The sequence below is a fragment of the Chlamydotis macqueenii genome, chromosome 2, assembly GCF_036417535.1.
Source record: "Chlamydotis macqueenii isolate bChlMac1 chromosome 2, bChlMac1.mat, whole genome shotgun sequence".
Lineage (NCBI taxonomy): Eukaryota > Metazoa > Chordata > Aves > Otidiformes > Otididae > Chlamydotis > Chlamydotis macqueenii.
Genome location: NC_141557.1, coordinates 139,690,490 through 139,709,745, shown reverse-complemented (window position 1 = coordinate 139,709,745; position 19,256 = coordinate 139,690,490). Strand labels below are relative to the sequence as shown.

General features: G+C 46.6%; 1 protein-coding gene across 1 annotated transcript in view; it reads right to left on the bottom strand.

Annotated features, from left to right (window-relative positions):
• SDC2 (syndecan 2) overlaps nucleotides 1–18,589 on the bottom strand; it is a 64,054-nt gene extending 45,465 nt beyond the window's left edge. The window contains exon 1 of the mRNA XM_086741067.1: nucleotides 18,336–18,589. Within this exon, the coding sequence (XP_086597193.1) occupies nucleotides 18,336–18,395 (60 nt within the window). The 5' untranslated portion in view covers nucleotides 18,396–18,589. The remainder of the gene's footprint in view (nucleotides 1–18,335) is intronic.
• Nucleotides 18,590–19,256: the final 667 nt, after the last annotated feature.

Below are 19,256 nucleotides of genomic sequence, written 5' to 3'. Positions count from 1 at the left end.
TCGCAATCATTTCTTTTTAAAAGACCCAGCAGCATATCCCAAGCTGGTGTTTGAGGCTGGACTGCTAGGCTGTCACTGATCATGGTAAAATCAGTTCAGCTTTGGGGTGGATCTTTTCTTTTGGTGTGTTTGGATCTAGTCTGTTGTTTCTCAACAAACAAACCAATACAACTCCGGACAATTCTTTTTAGCTCCCTCTGGTAATATATGACGCTTTCATATATAAATGGAGTTTTGCCCTTGCCATCAAACAGCCATAATGCATACAGATGAATTACTGTTATCCTGTCCTGTAGGAAACCCTGCCTCCTCCACCCCAAACTCTATAGGCACTCACATGGCCCATGTTGTCCTAGAAAATGGCATCCCTAGTACACCCAGACTTGTCATCCCCTGATACTAAAGCTGAACCAGCAATCCCAAATAGCCTAATGCTTTATTTTAGCACTTGCCTCTCCACAAAGTCAATAGTTGTGGAGAGGCAAGTGCTAAAATACCTGTCAATTCTGGGTGCTTAAGCTTCAGAGATGAGTATATTGACATTTAAAAGCAGGTTTTTAAAAGAAAAACGTGTTCAGGAACTCAGCTATGTGACATGCATAATATCTACCTAAAGGAGAAGTCACAGCATCACTTGAGTAGATGATCCATTTCAATCCTCCCTGAGGAGCAAACCAATTCACATCTCTAAGAGAATTTGTCCTGGGGAACTGGCCCCTTTCTGAGTGCTGGGAAGCGCAAGATATCCACATCTCCATCCAGACTTGGTGACAAGCCCTGAAAAGGGACATTCCAACCATGGGCAAAAAGCAGCAGGTGGGAAAGACGTTGCTTAGTGTAGAATGGTGCAGAGAGAGCAGGAGAGAGATGCCTTCCCAACTGAAGCTGCCTCCTGGAGAACCTCATTTATCAGGCATGAGTGACTGATATTTAGTAGCTAATAAATATGTATTAGATAAAAGCTACGTAAGTGTTAATAGTGCATATAAAATATTACTTAATTTTCATCATATAAGTAAGCACATTATAACCATATACACTGCGATGCATAACCTTTCACTTGGTTAATTCATACGCTGAAAGCCCTGAATCATCTAGGTTTCCAAAGATAAACTGAAAAAATATAGGTACTTTCTCTCATACATGAGCAGAACAAAGCAGTAACTGATTTGCCAGTGTTGCAATAGGAGATAGAAATTTCTTATGTCATGCTGAAGTATTGACATAACAGCTATATCAGTTTATTTTCACATCAGTTCAGATGTGAAATACCATAAAGGTGTTTTGGGGTTTTTTCCATCTAAATAGTCTGCTCCAATGTGCTACTCTGTCCTGCTTCTCCTAGTGAAAGCTGTCTACTGCAGCCATGACAGCAGACACACCTCCAATTCCCCGATCACCTTTTTGGGGTCCCACATATTAATCCACCATCGTCCTCATTCTCACCTCTAACAACATTACTTGCAACACTATCATACTTCCCTGACAAAGCACTGGTTTGGAGGAGGTGAGTGGCTCAGGGACTGGTGAGATGAGGCAACTCCTTCACCTCCTGGCACCTCTGCTGGGAGCGACAGTGCTGGGTACCCACTCACTCTCCATCAGTGCTTGACTCTTGAGCAGAGCACAGCAAGGAACTGACTGTAGTCACATCCTTCACATAATGAAATAAAACCAAAAGCCAACAAAAACAAAAGCAGAAGGAACCAAAAGTTACAGCAAGTTGTTAGGTTTTTTCCCTCCTTTTCAGGGAGAGCTGCCTCTCTCCCATCCGTTGCCGCGGCCACTTCCAAAGCATGCATAATTTTCTGGAACGGTGTCAGTTGGTTGTGAGCAGTCACAGGATGATTTTCAGCACGTAAAGTCACATTGTGGCTCTTCTCTCCCCTTTTCCTGCGTCTCTCTGCCTGACCTTCTCTATGTCCTCTGTACCCACAAGAGATCAGCAGCGCAGCGCAGCATTACTCCATCCACCCCTAACACATTTTCAGCAGAGGAAAGTTTGACATTTTTTATTAGTTGAGGGCAGATTTCCCCACATCAGAAATAGAAACACCCAAATAAACCCTGTTAGCAACAGTTTCAGCTGAGAGGTAAAAAAAAAATTAACAGAAGTTGGTATTTGGCTACCTTTTCCTCCACAGAAAGTGCTGAGACACCACTACTGGAGTTCCGGGCTACTTCGTCCCTAACTTGAGCTAATTACACTAGCAAGCCAATGTATTTCCTGTGCAGCAATGCAGATCTTTATCATAGAATTAAAAAGTAATTTTAAATTCATGAAATATGAAAAAAAAAAAGCCCCAAAATACTTGGATTTGACATCTGTGGTGTTTCCAAGACTAACCAGAATTACAAACACACTAAGGAGGGTATGAGAAGACAGATCCATGAATGTTCTCAAAATTAGGTGCCTTACCAAGATACATATTTACTTGTTTGACCATGATGCTGCCAAAAGAGACACACTGTCCTCTTGGAAAATGTCATCCATTTCACAACTTTTCCAAAAATACACTTTCTTATGCTTTTGTGAACACCTTAGCACACAAACACAAGCACCAAAAATTCAAGAAAACAAACTAAAAGTCACAAATAACCAGAGTTTCCTAATCATGAGCTGCTTCTCCCAGCATCAGAAAAAAATAAATCCTGCTCTCTTTGGCATGCCAGCATTTTAACTAAGTAGGAGGGCTGAAAGAAAGTCCCCCTTCATCTCCCAAACCCCATGAGAAAATGAAAGTTATTTGCAGAGCACGTACTCAATGATCATCCAGTGAAGCCTACTCATTTTGGTCAGGCTCCGCAAGTCCTGCACCACACCTAACAAACACACTGCCTTCTGATGCCTCTTACACTGCCAGCAGGAGAGGGTTAAAAATAATTATGGAAAAAGAAAACAAAATAGCCCTAAAAAATTCTTACTGGAACACTCCTCCCTTTAATTTCCTTGGTGTTTGTTCCACCTCCCCTGGAAGAAGCTGTCACCTCACGCAAGAGGTCAGCTTTATAGTTTCAGCCCCTACTTGCATTGTAAGAAAAAAATGAAAAAAAAACCTCAAGAATTTTGAAACTGGAGCCGTGCAGGATCTCTGCTGCAGGAACGGGGACGTGGTGCACCCTAGCCACCCTCCCGCAAGGGCTCAGGCTAACGGTTCTCCTGGGAAAGCCTGGGGGCAACCGTGGCTGTCGTGGCCTACCCCTACCCTTCTGCTCATGGGAGATTTGTTATTGGGGCACCTCATGCTCCACACCTTCTAAGAGTAAAAAAAAAAAAAAAAAAAATCACACGGTACAAAAGCTGTTTGTCACATATTCATGCTTCCTCACTACCGAGCAGTTTCTCCGCTTCAAAATGCACATCTTCCAACACGGTCTCTGCACAGCACAGGCTTCACTCCAGTTAGCTGTGACTGAGAAAAGCAAAAAAGGCTAAACTAGGTGCTTTGAAATAACAAAGCAGCTAAAAGCCAGGAAACACAGAGCTCATGCTCTACCAATACCTTAACTCTCACCCCATTTCTTCGCCCTGACAGGAGTACCAGCACTGTTCCACGCTTGCTCCCAGCTCTGGAAACATTTCACCTCACTGACCACAAATGAAGTGATACAGACACGCTGTTCCATACAGAGAAGGCTCCATGGCCAGGAAAAGGGGAGGTTTCCAGTCACATTGGCAGCCGGCTGGAACAGGAGAGCTGTGTGGAGGGAGCTTCTGGCAGGGAAGGAGCCTCCTGCAAGATTACTCTTGCCTTTCCCCCCTTGCCCTGCTCTCTTTCCAGATCCAGGCTTCCCTGTTCAACCTCCCTTTTTCTGATGCCAGCTGCTGCAGCAGACCCTTGGGCAGAGGCCCGGGAAAAGGTCCCTCCACCTTGAAGGAAACCAGGGCTCACAGCCCTCCACCTGTTCCGGAAGCAAGCCTCTGGCAATCCAAAAACTAAGCCCAAGAATAGTTTTCTCTGAAGGGGAGCCTATTAAGACAAAGCTTTGTACCAAAGGACAAATCCTAGAACTTTCCTCAGAGTCCTACAATAAAGCCCAGAACTAGTAATTTCTCATGGTCTTCATTTATCTTATTCCTTCACACAAACCTCTTCCCCATATGTGCTTACCCTTCATCCCTGGGAACAAACTGCACCCAAAAACCAGCAAGGAATTTTTGAGTTTTCTGTGGCTAAGACACCCACGGGAGTTTTCGTTTAAAAATAAAATAAAATAAACTAGTATTATTAGAAGGGAGGTATAAATAGAGCTCAGAGATTACTCTCACAGCCTGCTCCTCAAAGACGCTTCTCCCAAACAGCACATCAAGGCTATTTCAAGTAGCACCTCCCATTTTTCACTCCTGGGATCCAGCTTAAGCAGCCAAAGAAAGAACTCGTTACTTAAGGGCGAGTGTAATACCTCGGAAGGGGCGGGAGGGAGAAAGGGCTGCAGTGACAGGTTGCTCACCATGCAGGCTATGGAGAAGCAAACATCCAGACAGCAGCTGCTGAGCCACAGATAATCCCCCCCCCCTCCCCCGGGCATGCAGGAGCCCACCCTTCCTCTTCCTCTTCCCCCTCGTCCCCAACCTTCCTCTTCCTCTTCCCCCTCATGCCACGCTCAGTGCCTACAGCGGGTGCACAAGCACCCCAGGGAGAAACCGCCTCCTCCCCTGCACCAGCCTCAAAAATGTTCACCGGCGCATGCATGTGCCTGTGCTCTCGGGGTAGCAATACTCATCATTTTCCCCTCTGCTATCCATGGAAAGAGATTAGCACTCCAACATTTCATTAGCCAACAGTGCTAAGTATTCCACCAACTTGCTGAAAGAGTAAAAGCACTGAGGTTAATGTATTTGGTGAGGCTCCGTTGAACGGCTCGGGATATTTTGTTTCAGTATAGCATAAGGAAAGCAGCTGTCACCTTGATTATAGTGCCCTCAGTAAGCTGATACTTCTCCAACTAGTCCTAACTTCAGCTTGCTCCCCCTCCATTTGAGCGAGCACAGTTACTGATCACTTAAACAAATGGTGATTTGCACAAAAATAAAAGTTTGGAAGTGATGCTGTAGGTCAGAGGAGGCACATCGGCTTCATCAGCACCTTACACCCACCGTTCCTGTCCTTCCCCAGGCCGAGAGGAGAAAACAAAGGCTTCCAAGAAAACCTGAAGAGCAGAGGTTTGACCATGATGCTGCCAAAAGAGACACACTGTCCTCTTGGAAAATGTCATCCATTTCACAACCTGCATCCATTTCAAACCTGCCAAGCTGCAGCCTGACTCCACACACTCACTTTCCAAAAAGCAAAGGGGATGGGGGATGTGGTGCTCCAATCATCCATGTCTGCTTAAATTCTTGGTTTGCGTGCTCCAGTGCTGTCAGACACAGCCAACAAGTCAAAGGTGGAGCTGGTATCTGACACAGCAACTCTTTTCCACCCCAGACCAGTCATCTCCAGGTTTTTCTTTGAATTATGGCCTGGCCAAGACATGCCAGCAGTCCAGCATCCCCTCCTCGCCAACAGCTCTGCCAGTACTTCGGTCCTCCCCACTCCCTTCTTTTCACCGCCGCCAGCGGAGCGAGCAGAAGGATTACCGAGGGTGGGCAAAGGACCAGAGCAGGCCCAGTTCTTCATCTACCTTTTCTTCTGCTCTTGGATCTTGTACTTGCAACATGAGACTGAAAAGCTGTGCCAATGCTAACAGCTACCTGGCTTGCCTGACAGCACAAAAGCAGCAGGGAGAGGAGAGAAAAAAAAAAAAATTAAAAAAAAAAGCAGTCTAATAAGGTTGGAAACACAAGAGATTGCAGAGAAAAAGAGCAAATAAACAACTTAAAATACAAATTAGAATTAAGTGCACTATAGTTACCATGTACTGCACAGTATTGCTCAGAAATACCATTAGCACAAGTCAAAAAACCCACACTGAACAAAAAGTGACATTTCTGGTAGGAAACTGGGAGTCTTACATCAGCGTTGCAGTGGTAATGCCATGAGAAAACATACAGGGGACAGGTCAGACAGAATTTAAAAGCCCTCAGTTCAGGTCACTTTTTATTAGAAGATAAAAACAAACAAGCAGCTTACACCTACACAGACAATAACATGGAGCGCTACACATCCCCGCAGCACGCTCTGTTGTACCACCGTTGAAAAATAGACTTCTTTTCCTCATTTTGTTCTGCAGACAAAAGCCTGTTACATCTCCTTTGATTTATCCAAGGGAAAGTCAAAGCACTTACACTATATGCTTTAACTGATAAATTTATATAGCTCTGTGGACAATGTTTTATAATAGAATTATTAATTTCCCTGGAAAATAAAGCAAACTTTTATTTATAAGCTGCTTCACATTCACTGAAACAGGAGTTCAGCATAACACAAAGTCTTTACTCGTACACTCAGAGCCAAGCACTGCACTTCAGGCTTTGCAATTAGTCACAAAAAGACCCAGGAAAAAAAATAAAAAGTCTTAAGGAATGCCAACTGACAACCGCAAAGCGCAGGAGAAGCACCCGCCTCTGCTTAATTGAAGGTCATTTCTGTTAAGCTGGATGCTATATTTACCACCTGGCTTGTAATGGCTGCTTTTATTCAAATTCTCTGCGGTAAAATATATGCACGTGCAGGGGATAAAGACTTCATCACTGAAACCTTCTGCAAGAAATTAGGGGAGTGAGGAAGGCTCGCACGCTTCCGCAGCAAAATTAGGTCAGGACGCCTTTGAAGGGCTCCATCTGAAGGCTGTGCCAGATTTCAGATCAAATACTTTTTAGTGCCTTAGACCCAACGGCTTAAGAGATGAACTTCTATACCGCTGATAATTATTACTAGTGCTGTGCACTGCTGCCTCCCTCTCCACCTGTGGATAATTATAAATAGCCTACATTTTCCAGTCCCTGACATATGCCACTCAGTTAACAGCACTTCCAAAAAACATCTTTTATCACCATGGGTCACACATTTCAAATACAACGACCACGTAACTCCACACAGATTGGGAAATTATGACTTGCCCCGCACATCCTCTTAGCTCAACACTCCCTGAATATGCACGTACGGCTAAATGACATTAGTGTCATAGTAATTAATAATGTGAGGCTGGGAAGTGCCAAGCTGGCAATTCAAATACAAACCTGTCCCTGCCCTCTGGTGCTACCTACGGCCCCGAACCATGCGGCCAGGGTGCGTCACTGCCACCAGCCCCATCAGCTCTGGCGCTCCTCCACGCCAGCTCCTTCTCTTAACGGGCTTCAGGGCCATGCCCAAATAAAGCATACACCAGTAGCCAAGCTGGGAGTGCAAAGGCCAAAGAATTGTCCCCAGACATATAAAGCAGTTAATTATATGCCTCCTCCCTACCCAGCCTGACTGCTCACACCTCGAGGAAGGGGCAGTAGGGCCCACCTATTGCCCCTCCCAGTGACACATCCAGTTCGTCTGTGTAAAATTTCATTAATAAATTACTCTGTAAATTAACTACAACAATGCCCAAACTCCAAAGCTGAACACTTCAAGGAGTAAAAGGGGGTTATATAGCCTAAACAGCAACTCTGGAATCAAATACACCTAACAGCCTAACAAGACTGGCAATAAAAAAACCAAGGCATTCAGAATTTCAGTCTTTAAAAACTCAGGGTTTTTTTTGTTTGGTTTTTTTTTTTTTTTTTTTTTAGCTCTTAAAATTCACAGCTGAGTTCACTCTAGCAAGCCTGGCTTTTGGGAGGGTTGTTAAGATACACAGAAACATCCACCTCCAGCTTCCTATCACTCCTCGTTTCGCTCCCCGTTAGGTGACACTGCTAATTGTGCAGCTGCTAGAGACTGCTCTAAGGAGGTTTTCCAATTAGGTTAGCTGAATTAAATAACGAGAGAGAGATTAGCTTTTTCTGTGCATCTCTAGGAAGCCACAGAGAAATCCCCCAAAATACTCCTGCTAATCCTCCCTTAGGACCCCTTCATCTCTGATCACAAAAACAGAAATGCCGCGTGAGCTACTCTACTACACAGGAACTGTGCCAGCTCTGCCTGCCTGCACAGCCACCATCTTCACGACAAGGGATCCTACCTACTTTTTTAGAGACTGACGGCGTCTGCCAGAAGCTGCTTTCTCCTCAGTCTTCCTCAGGTTCCTCAAGTCAAATACCTCTACACATTTAAACCAGTGGAGATAAGATCCTCAGATGTTATGTGAAACAGTGAGAAGTAACATGTTGAAGAAGTATCACAGAGACTCCCATATGTATATTATAGAAGCACCATATTTTTTTCCCAAATTAAGATTTCTTGTGTCATAACCCAAAGCCGCCCAATTCTTCCAGTGTAGACACAGAAGATCAGAAAAACAAAAAATAAAATGATAGGCACATGACCTCGATCGCATTGCTGAATATTCACAAGCCCAGAAGACTTCTTTAACCCACAGTCAAGATTCACGGTTCTCAAAAAAAGTTCTAGGAATCCTTAATCACTGTTAAGTTTATCTGGCTTTTGGTATATGACAATTTATGCCACCAGGCAGAAGACCAATTACAGGCATCCACTAGAAGAGATCTACATCAAGATGCTAAGTCACCAGCTCTTAGTTAGTGGGAGAGACAGGGTCAAGAAAGCAGCATTAGGGAAAGCACAAAACCCCAAACCAGCCAAGGGTAGAATATGCTTTTCAGGTTGTGAATCACAGAAAGAACAGGAACAAAAGGGAAGAAAAGTCATTTCCCTTTTCTAATGCCCTACAGTTACCAAACAGACAAAAGTGGCATTTTCAGCACAGCAATACTATTAAGAGTAACATCGCAAACCATTTTAGACCCGATGCTTTTGCGTTACCAGGAGCTCAGAAGTTCCCTCCTTCCGGTGAGCCCCGGCATGGTGGCACGGGCACACCTCTGCCTCCCCACTCCAGCAGAAAGGCTCTTTATTACAGAGCCTGAGCCTCGCCAAAGGCCAAGAGATCCCCTCTTGCAGAACATGGCCCTGCCCTTCAACAGGGCATGGCTGCTTGGGCTGAACACCACCGGAGAAAAAAGCATTTCCAATGAGCAGAATGACTGGAGACAGCCACTCATACTCAATGTTAACGCCCTGTCTCCTCCGGCACCTGTGTGCTTTAAGGAGGTAAGTCTGGTTTTAACAGGTGGCTGGGGTACCCACTTTTTCCTCACCCTCAAACCCTGCACAGTCAGGCCATTAAGCCACAATGAGGTATCCAAATATTATTCAACAGGTTGGCTGTTAAATGGTATCAGTACACCTTTCTAGAGTCAGTTTTCAGAGTCGCTGTTTCTTCAACGCCCTCACATCATCCCTCCCCTCTGCACACCAACAGATGCTCTGTGCTGTTCTGCAGGAAGGGACCACAGCTCCTACCAGAAGCACAGAAACCATATAATCATAGAATAGTTTGGGTTGGAAGGGACATTTAAGGGCCATCTAGTCCAACTCCCCTGCAAGGAGCTGGGACATCTCCAACTAGATCAGGTTGTTCAGAGCCCCGTCCAACCTGGCCTTGAATGTTTCCAGGGATGAGGAATCCACCACCTCTCTGGGCAACCTGTTCCACTGTTCCACCACCCTCACTGAAAAAAAAAATCTTCCTTATATCTAGTCTAAATCTAGCTTCTTCTAGTTTAAAACAATTACAGCCTTGTTGTATCACAATAGGTCCTGCTGAAGAGTTTCTCCCCAACTTTCCTGTAAGCCCCCTTTAGGTACTGGAAGGCTGCTACTCCCCAACTTTCCTGTAAGCCCCCTTTAGGTACTGGAAGGCCGCTATAAGGTCTCCCCAGAGCCTTCTCTTCTCCAGGCTGAACAGCCACAACTCTCTCAAACCATCTCATGGTTTGCCACAAGGCTTCCTCACCCACCTCCCACTCATTGCCAAATTCACTGGAAACTTCTGGACACCTCTGCCCCATTTTCAAACAGCAGACAAGGCATGTCCACCAAAGCATGTTGGTCAAAAGGGAAGAAAAGGCAAATTCAATTGGCCCAAGCTGCGACATGGGCAGACAATTTCAGCGGAGCCAGTAGTACATTCAGGTCACAACGGCTCTGGTGTGACCTGCCAGCCTAGCCAGGTCAGGGACAGATGTATAGTAACCACTATTCCCAGTTTTTCTCTAAGAACAAAATTTTTACATTTCATTCACATTTTGCAGCGATGACCATGCATGACCTTTACCAGGGCTTTGAGGGCAGAGGAGAGGCTGTGCTGGAGAATCAAACCAAAAGCTCCTGTGGGAGCTCCAGAGGATCAAATCATACTTACAGAAGAAGACTGTTAGCAAATTGCTGTATTAAAGCACAACTGGAGAAACAAGAGGAAAACCATATGTAAAGACCATCTTCTGTTTCAAGCTTTTTCTTCCTAGTAAGTAGGGTCAGAGAAGCTGCTCTTCCCATTCCAATTCAGGCCAGGACAATTACTAAGACAATTTTGAGAGGAATTTTGTTCTGTTTATTTAACTGGGAGTCCTCCTCATGTTCTGCAGGGCATTTTTTTCCTGATACTTGAAAGACACACTCCATTTCATAAAACATACACACACAAAAGTATATAAAATAAAAATATATGTAAAATAGAGAACTATGTAGAATAAAGATCTATATAAAACACACACATGCACAAAATTTCAAAGATCTTCCAAGCTAGAACTGCAAGAGCTGCGAGAGCTAAGTGCTGAATGCTCTGTGGAAGACAGTCTCTATGAACACATAATTTCAAAGTACTCTGAGAAGTTTTGTTTAACGGCAGTTTAGATGTTACATTAAAAAAAAATCAGCCTTCACAGATGAGAAATAATCAAAGAGCACATGACTGGAAAACTATAAGCAACAAAGATTTATAATTATAACTTCACCAAAGACAAGAATTTAGAAGATATACATGGCATGTTAGTAACTTTTCCTATCTACCTCCAGGACTGGTCATCTTTCTTGTTCTACTGTGGAGAAAGATTTGCAAGTTCCTCATGCTACAGATGCTTACGTCACTAATGATCCTAAAGCATTAATCTTATAGAATCATAGAATCATTGAATGGTTAGGGTTGGAAGGGACCTTCAAAGGTCATCTAGTCCAACCCCCCTGCAAGGAGCAGGGACATCCCCGACTAGATCAGGTTGTTCAGAGCCTCATCCAGCCTGGCCTTGAACGTTTCCAGAGATGGGGCCTCCACCACCTTTCTGGGCAACCTGTTCCAGTGTTCTATAACTCGCATCGTAAAAAATTTTTTCCTAATTTCTAATCTAAATCTACCCCCCTCTAGTTTAAAACCATTACCCCTCGTCCTATCACAACAGGCCCTACTGAACAGCCTTTCCCCATCTTTCTTGTAGGCCCCCTTGAGGTACTGGAAGACCGCTATCAGGTCTCCCCGGAGCCTCCTCTTCTCCAGGCTGAACAGCCCCAACTCTCTCAGCCTGTCCTCATAAGAGAGGTGCTGCCACAGCAGTTCTTGAGAACTTTTCACCTTCTTACAATGAGACATATGCAAGCCAGTTACTAACACAACCAAATTTCACACATTCTGTTCATGGGTGCTCCTTCTCCGAGCTGCACACTCCCATTCACTGTGCTTGCACTGCCACCAGTGGCAAATACTGAGTGTCCCTGAGCTCCCAGCTGGGAGGAGACACAGTCTCACAGCCAAGATAGGGCCTGGATGTTCTGCAACCCTCCTTCCACAGAAAACTCAAAATCTTGCTTCTCAGAAACATTATTTTATGCACAGCCTTGCTGCAGGAATTATACACTATTATTATTATCAGGGCTAAGTCACACCTATTTTTATGCATGCAATGTTACCAATTTATATTCAACAGAAACTCGATTTTCAGACATCCCATTGATCATGCATTTCCATTACTTTGACCTAGCTTCACCTTTCCACTTCGCTTCCCTTGCAGGTTTTCATTTTAAATAATCGCACCATCAATGTCACACCTCCGTGCCTGCCTGCAGATTTGAATGCAGAACTGCACAACGCTTGAAAGGGATTCGAAAGGAAAGGCTTTGTGGAGGCTTTCACCTGGTAATCAGTTTAAGCAATACACTGATTCTGGGATCTCCACATCCAGAACAAGCACGGATAAACAACGGAGCAAAGGAAGAATCTGTCTCCCGGACACGTCTCTTCTCCGCAGCCTGCAAGATACACCATTTATTCAAACCCATTGTTAACCTTCCCCTGCAGACCCCAGTCCAAAAAACAAACAAGACTCAGCTCTTAAAGGCAAAAGAAATCGAATGCGTGGGGCTTGGCTGGTCCCAGCTGTGCCCTCCAGCTGCTGTGTCCAGCCAGCTGTTCCTGCGGGTACTGCAGAGTCACCACAGCTGGAATTAATGCAGCTCAGCCCAGGGACAGGGGAAAGCTTACTTCTATTTGTACAACTAATGGAAACACATGGACAGGCGTACCTAAGAGGATCCTGGGAAGGCGGGAGAGATGGAAGACCTAGTTAGGTTATTCATACACAGGGCAGCAAGCACATTACTTTTTTTTTTTTTCTCTAGAAACATCCTTAGTCTTGAGGCCACACCAGTCACGCACCCAACTGCTCCCCGAGAAGTACTTCACCTCCCTGGCTGTACTGCATTAGCAGCACTGTTTTCTACAGCTCTGGGAGACCACTACAGCTACACCTCCGAAATACACTTCAAAAAATAAGGATGGGCCACTTCACACTGATCTGAAAGGTGACAAGCGACCTCCATTAGTGTGGAAGCGCCTCTAGAGAAAATTATGCTTTATTATGGTTAATCAAGCAGGAACAGCACATGTCTAACAACATAATATTTAAATACAGACAATACACTCTGGTTGTTAATCACGGTGCTGGTTTCTGAACATTTTGATTCAGTTCCTGCATATACCACAGGCTGTTTGACCTTCTGCAAGTCCCTTTGTCTCCTAACCTTTAATAAGAGTACAAAGTATGTATTTATCTTCACACTCGCAACTCAAACACAGCCAAACAGGTTTTTATTTGAACTTTCCCAAATCAATTCACCTTTAGAACAAAACAATTTAGCTTAGACGGGAGATTTCTGAAGAAGTTGTTTATATATTTCTGAAGAAGTTGTTTATGTATAAACCAAAAATAGTGGTTTCAGATGGAGGTCGACCTCAGGCTTTAGTCAAGCATGGCTTAAGTGACACACTAATAGCCTATCTACAGACAAGGCCAAGTTCTGCAGATCCATCACCACCCCATTAGTCATTATTTAACTTTAAACAAACACCCTACTTGAGGCATCAACAAAAATCATTTGTTCAGCACAAAAGTACTTCTAGCAAATGGTTGTCAAACGCTATTTTTTCTCCTACTGCAATCAGTTTTCCAATACTTTGGAGGATTACACGTATTTTGTATTTCTGCCTAAATACCTAGTATGCTTTTGAAAGCATCCCTCAGGGCTGAGCTAATCAAGAAAACAACATACATACAGAGAACTGTCATTATTACAGGGTCAAACACTAATGCAGGCTTTACTTGAGAGATTGCAAATTACACTTCAATGTGAGCAAGAGAAATCTTTTTCCCAAATCACTGAATAGTGCCATGTAATCTACGAATAAATTACCCGTCCTGAAAAGACAATAGATAGCAGTTTATTATCGTCTTGTAAGCATGAACCAAAGATAAACAGACAACAAGCTGTTCGCAGAACAGCCTACAGTAATTCTCTCATGTTTGCTATGACACGGAGAGCAAAGCAACTTGAATGTGGACCAAATTGCTTGCTCATGACTCGTGCGTCCTCTCTTAAATGAGGTGGCACAGAGGGCATCTTTATGACTTCCATTCAAGCAGGGTCTTAGATGAGGACTCGAATAAGCTTGCCAGTCTCAAACACAACATTTCTGTTAAAAATCATAGTCAGTCAAATCTATTCAGGAGACAAAAGAGCACTTTTCCATAACTAGACAAGAGCCCTTTGTTCAGCCGCTGAGCCTTGCTAAAGCCTGTAATTTTTTGCCATAAGGAAAATGTTTAAATTGGTCAGCGGCAAAAGTCAATTTGATGAGATAATGTAATTAATAAATGCCATCCATATGCCTCTGCCTGACGTTCTGTAAAGACAATTAGCCATGAAGATCCGGGCAAATGGAGAGCTCTGCAAACGACTGCTGCTCCATGGGGAGCTCAGATGCTGCAGGGAGGAACGAGTTCTTCTCCAGGCTCAGGATTCCCTGCCAAAACACCATGTTCCCCAGTAAGGACGGCAGGTAGCTCTTCACCATCCTCTCTGGAGGCATTAGATCATAGCTGTGTGTTTGGAGAAGGGCTCCTCGTAACTCGCACCTCTGCTAGCCAAGAAATTAGGCTTTGACCTCTGCTAGTCAAGAAATTAGACCTTGATCTGGTCGTCCTGAGATTACACTTAAGATTAGGACCACAGAAACTTAGATCCATCAAAACTTCAAACAAACCCAAGGCTTACGGCGCACTCTCCAAAGTCCACCATCTTCATCCCACTAGCTGCAGCGATTGCCTCAAACCTACCACAGAGGCATCATCTGCCCAGGAACCACAATCCCAGTTCAAACCCTGAAATATTTGTCCCAACTTGTTCCTGAAGAAGACGCTCTAATCTACTTTCTTGATAAGGATCTAGGAAAAAAATGCAAAGAAAACATCTCTGCACTTTAGGCCTGAATATTAAGTTAGTTCCACTGCAGACCTTGGGGCTAAGATATTAAAAAGAGAAACTGCTTCTGTGTTTGATCTTGGGTCAAGAATCATCTGCTCTTTAATTTTTAAAAGATAAGCTAACCTGGGAGGGAAATCGATTCCCAGAAAGTGGCTCCTGAGAACATCCAGATAAGGGACTGCTTCATTGCAGCACCAGCATCGTAATACCTGGGACTGGTGGCAAAACAGAGCTCCCCCCAACTCCCAGTGCACAGCCGTGCAGGCAGCTGTTGGACGGGAGCACCCAGATGTTCAGCCAGAGCAAGGGAAGCAGCCATGGCAGATGCTGCTGGCTGATTCCTGGCACTGTTAAGCCACAAAAAGCAATGGACGGATATTTATTAATACTACAGTGAGAAGAAAAAGCTCACGTGAGTTGAGGAAGGGTGAAAATAAATCAAGACTAAAAAATTTCCTACCTTTCTTCGGAATTTACTTGGCAGTGCAGATTTAACACACTTAGAAGAGACACACATGGCATATAAATCTGAAATGCCACCTATTTCTTCAGCCTTTCTTCTCCCTCCTCCTCTAATCACTGTCTCCAAAGTGCAGCTGAATTTTTCAAGAAAACAACATTCCTCCTCTCCAACACACGATTAATTTTCCAAATTCTAAAGGCAAAGTAACCATTAGAAACAAATGTAGCAAAATTACGGCATGGTGCTTCTGAAATACTAAATATTTCTGAAAAATATACCAAATATTATCTTTGGATCATTCTTCAATAACTACATCTATGCCAACAAATCAGTGCTCAGACGCTTACAGAAGAACCAGAAAGACCACCCAGTTGATGTCGAAGCCCCAGTGCTCTCTATTTTACTGAAAGCCCAAAAGCCAACACCACAGATGCACTGCTGATGTGAAGCAAAGCCTCCAGACTCCAGAAACCTCACTGATGAAGAAGAGGGCTATGATGAACCCTCTCTTAGGAGGGCAGCACTATAACGCTGCGGTACACAGAACAACCTTCTAGCCAGCAAAGTGTCCCAACGCACGCTCAGGCTTGCAGAGAGGATCAGACCATCACACAAGCTCTGGAAAACCATTCAGCCCGCTGCTGTGAACCAGGATGAAGCGGAAAGGTTTATCAGCCTCTTCCGAATGGGGGCTGACAAGTACAGCTGGATACTTGGCGCTGCTCTCTGGTGTTATTAAAATCAACACGAGCTGACTCCCACTATCATCAGGACCGAACCCAACCTTTTAAAAGGCACATCAGGCCTCTCACTCACAGCATTTGCCCTTCCTTCTCAGCGGTTTCACGTCGCTCTCTTTCCCTCTCCTAAAAGCAAACCAGGAAAACTTCAAGGAGGCTAAAAAGCCTATTTTTTTTTGCCATTCAGCCAAGCCTGGGTGAATGCCCCAAGCCCTTCCAGGGCCGTTAGGGTTACCGGACCTCACACTAACCCGACGTCTCACCACACACCACGCTAATGCCAGCAAACCACCCTGCAAGCCCAGGCCACAATCCACCAGCTTTGATGTGGGCAATGCTTGCCACCACGTGCAGGTTGGCACAAATGGGGCCAGGCTCTGCCCTCACCCTCTCCATCCCCACCATGCACACCTGAGCACACCTGAGGCATGACAGCCCACTCAGGGCACACAAAGCAGGCACCCAGCATGGACAAACCGCTCCCAGGTTCCATGGTAGGTCTTATTTCCAGTACATTTTTAACATGGCTCTGACATCTACTTGGTCCACCCCAATAAAGAGGTTTGTTGGCTACATGAAGCCAACACAGGGAACTCACTGCCTTACGAAACCAAATCTCCTGCTGTCTTCCCCTCCCCTGCTCAAAAAAACTCCTGGATAATTTACTTAATCTGAAGTGAGATTTTCACCTTACAGCTTTGCCTAGATAACAATAAAGAGCAGAATTGAACAAAGGGCAAGAAATTTAGAGCTAAAGCCACTACAGCGAGCCAGCAGGATTTTTTAAGCATCCATATAAAATTCCTCTTACGACCAGGACAGCCTTCTGCAGAGACGACAGATTTGGCATCGATCTTTTCCCAGAGACCAGTCTACAAAACCCTACCTTAAGGGACCATGAGGCTGCTGCACAGTTAAAGAAAAAAAAAAAAAAAGTGGAGGAGGGAAAAAAAATTAAGAAAAGGGAAAAACCCACCCTCCCTTTACTTTTCCAATCTCTTCACAACTTTCTGGCAGGGATGAGGCTGCTGCACCGGGGCCAAGCAGGCTACCTCGCGTCGCTCTCCCCCTTGCCCCCCAAACCGCGCTGCCCTGGTGCGCCCTGACAACCTGCCTCGCGCTGCCGCAGCCTGTGCATCCTACGGCAAAAAACCCATAAAACTTAATACTTTACTAATTACTGCGGCAGTTTAATATTTACTACACTATCCGAAAACTCCGTGATAACAGCACTTCTACGAAACTCAAGTCCTCATCAGCCACGGGCGTTTCTGCAGGGCAGTGACACTTAGCGGGAACAGGAGTCCGTGTTCCACACTGCCCTTTTTTCATCAGTCCTTAAGAAAAAGTGTTTTGCAATTGTATCCTTAGAAATCCCTAATGATGAGGCAGGTTTTCCGAAGGCTGTGACTGGGCTCATTTACAGCATAGCTCGACAACTTCAAAAGTGTGACACTGTTTAGTTCAGCGGAGTGGCTCATTTTAATTGGATTAAATTGTCATGGGTTTTTCAATTTCGTACCGAAACCTCAACTTATTATTTCCTAATATTTGCCCAAACACCGCAGCCGTGCCGTCTGCATGCCCCCTTCCCTCAGGACAATCGCGGATCCACCGCGGGAAGGACGAAAACCCTCTCGCCAGCCTCCACCGGCTCCGCGCCGCGGAACGGGGGGAGCGCATCGCCGGGGAGCGCCCCTTTCAGAGGGACAAACCCCGGCCACCCAGGTAATTGTGTTAAACAGAGGGCCCCGGTTCGCAAAGACGCTGGTGACTCAAAAGAAAGAAAAAAAAAAAAAAAAAAAAACGGAAAAAAAAGTGTCAACAGCGGCATTATCCCGAGCAAGCCCGGAGGGGAAGCGCCGCAGGCGGGAGAGACGGCGGACGGGGAGGCGCGCAGCGCTGCGCACCCGCGCAAGGAGAGGCGCACGGGATCCTGCGCCACGCAGCCGAATGCAGTTACAATTTTTTTTTTTTTTTAATTTACTCTTTTCAGCCACCGGCCGGGGCGGGTTGGTTTTAGAAGGAGAAGCACCCGCCCCGCCGGTGCGGGCCGGCGGCGGCTGGGCCGGGGTGGATACCCGGCCCCGAGAGACCCCGCGCCCCGGCAGCTCCTGCACTCAACCCCGCGCCGCCACCGCCCCTCGGGCGCCCCACGGCCGCCGGGCAGAGCCCCCACCCCCAACTCCCTCCGGGTGGCTGGGTCGTCGCGGCAAACTTCGGATGAGGCTCGCTGGAGGGCGGCGGGCTGCGCGGGGTTTTGAGGAAACCTCTCTTTTTTTCAGGGGCGGCGGGGGAGAGGTCCTGCTGTTCGCAGAGCACTCAGCTATCAACAGATGCCCCCGCCAACCGCGGCAGCGCCGGGGCTGCGCGCCTCGCACTCGGCAGACGCAGCAGAGCCGGCGGCTGCCCCAGTCCCGTCCCGTCTGATCACGCGTCCAGTCCGGTCTCATCCCGCCGCCCCCCCCCTCCCTCCCCGGTACTCACCGACTGCCCGGAGGCGCAGGCCACGAAGCTGACGGTAAGCGCTAACCACACGCCCCGCATTATTCCCGCGGAGGCGGCGCGGCGGCCGCCTGGGGCCGGGCACAAAGAAGAAACCGGGCTCGGCAGCGCCCGTAGAGGGGGGGGGGCGGCGGGCGCCCTCCGAGCCGCCGCGCTCCTTCCGCTCCTCTCCGCGCTCCTCGGGCCCGCTGGGGTGCCTGGGCTGCAGGCTCCGCGTTATCGGCTCCGCCACCCTCCCGCCCGCCCTCCCTCCGCCCCGAGTGTGCGGCGGCGGCGGCGCGGCTCCCAGTTAAACCCCGCAGAAATTCCTGCAGGATTACAACACAGATTGGCAGCTCCCCCAGCCAGTGGAAGGTGGAAGCAGCGCGCCGCCGGCTCTCGACCCTCGCAAATTCAAGTAACTTCGCCCCCCCCACCCTCATCCTCCTCCTCCTCCTCCGCCCCGGTCTACCCTCTCTCGTCCCCGCCCCGGTCACCACTGGAAAACATGAGCAGCGCCGCGGGCCGACCGAGCGAGGGCTGAGCCGGGATAAAATGCGAGGAGGTGGAAAGATCGCCTCTTTTTTCCAGGGAAATCTGGCGGCTGCCGCGTGTTTTCAGTGCTCCGCCGCATTTCGCATCGCTGCTCCGCGCCACCCTCCCCGGTTGGCCTGGGTGGCAGCATCAAGTGTCAGAAAGAACAGGACTGAGGGGTGCTAAAAATCCCAAGGCAGGGAGATGTCCCCAAAATGCCAGCCCATTTTGGATCCCCACTTGGCTTTCTACCCCACGCTTCATTTTTTTCAGACTTTTTTGAAGGCTAGAAACTTCTAGGAGTGAGGGGGTGGCAAGGAAGAGAGGGCTGCGATTCGCACCTAGTTGCGTGGATCCAGGAGCTGTGTCTTCAAAATAAATATCGCAAGA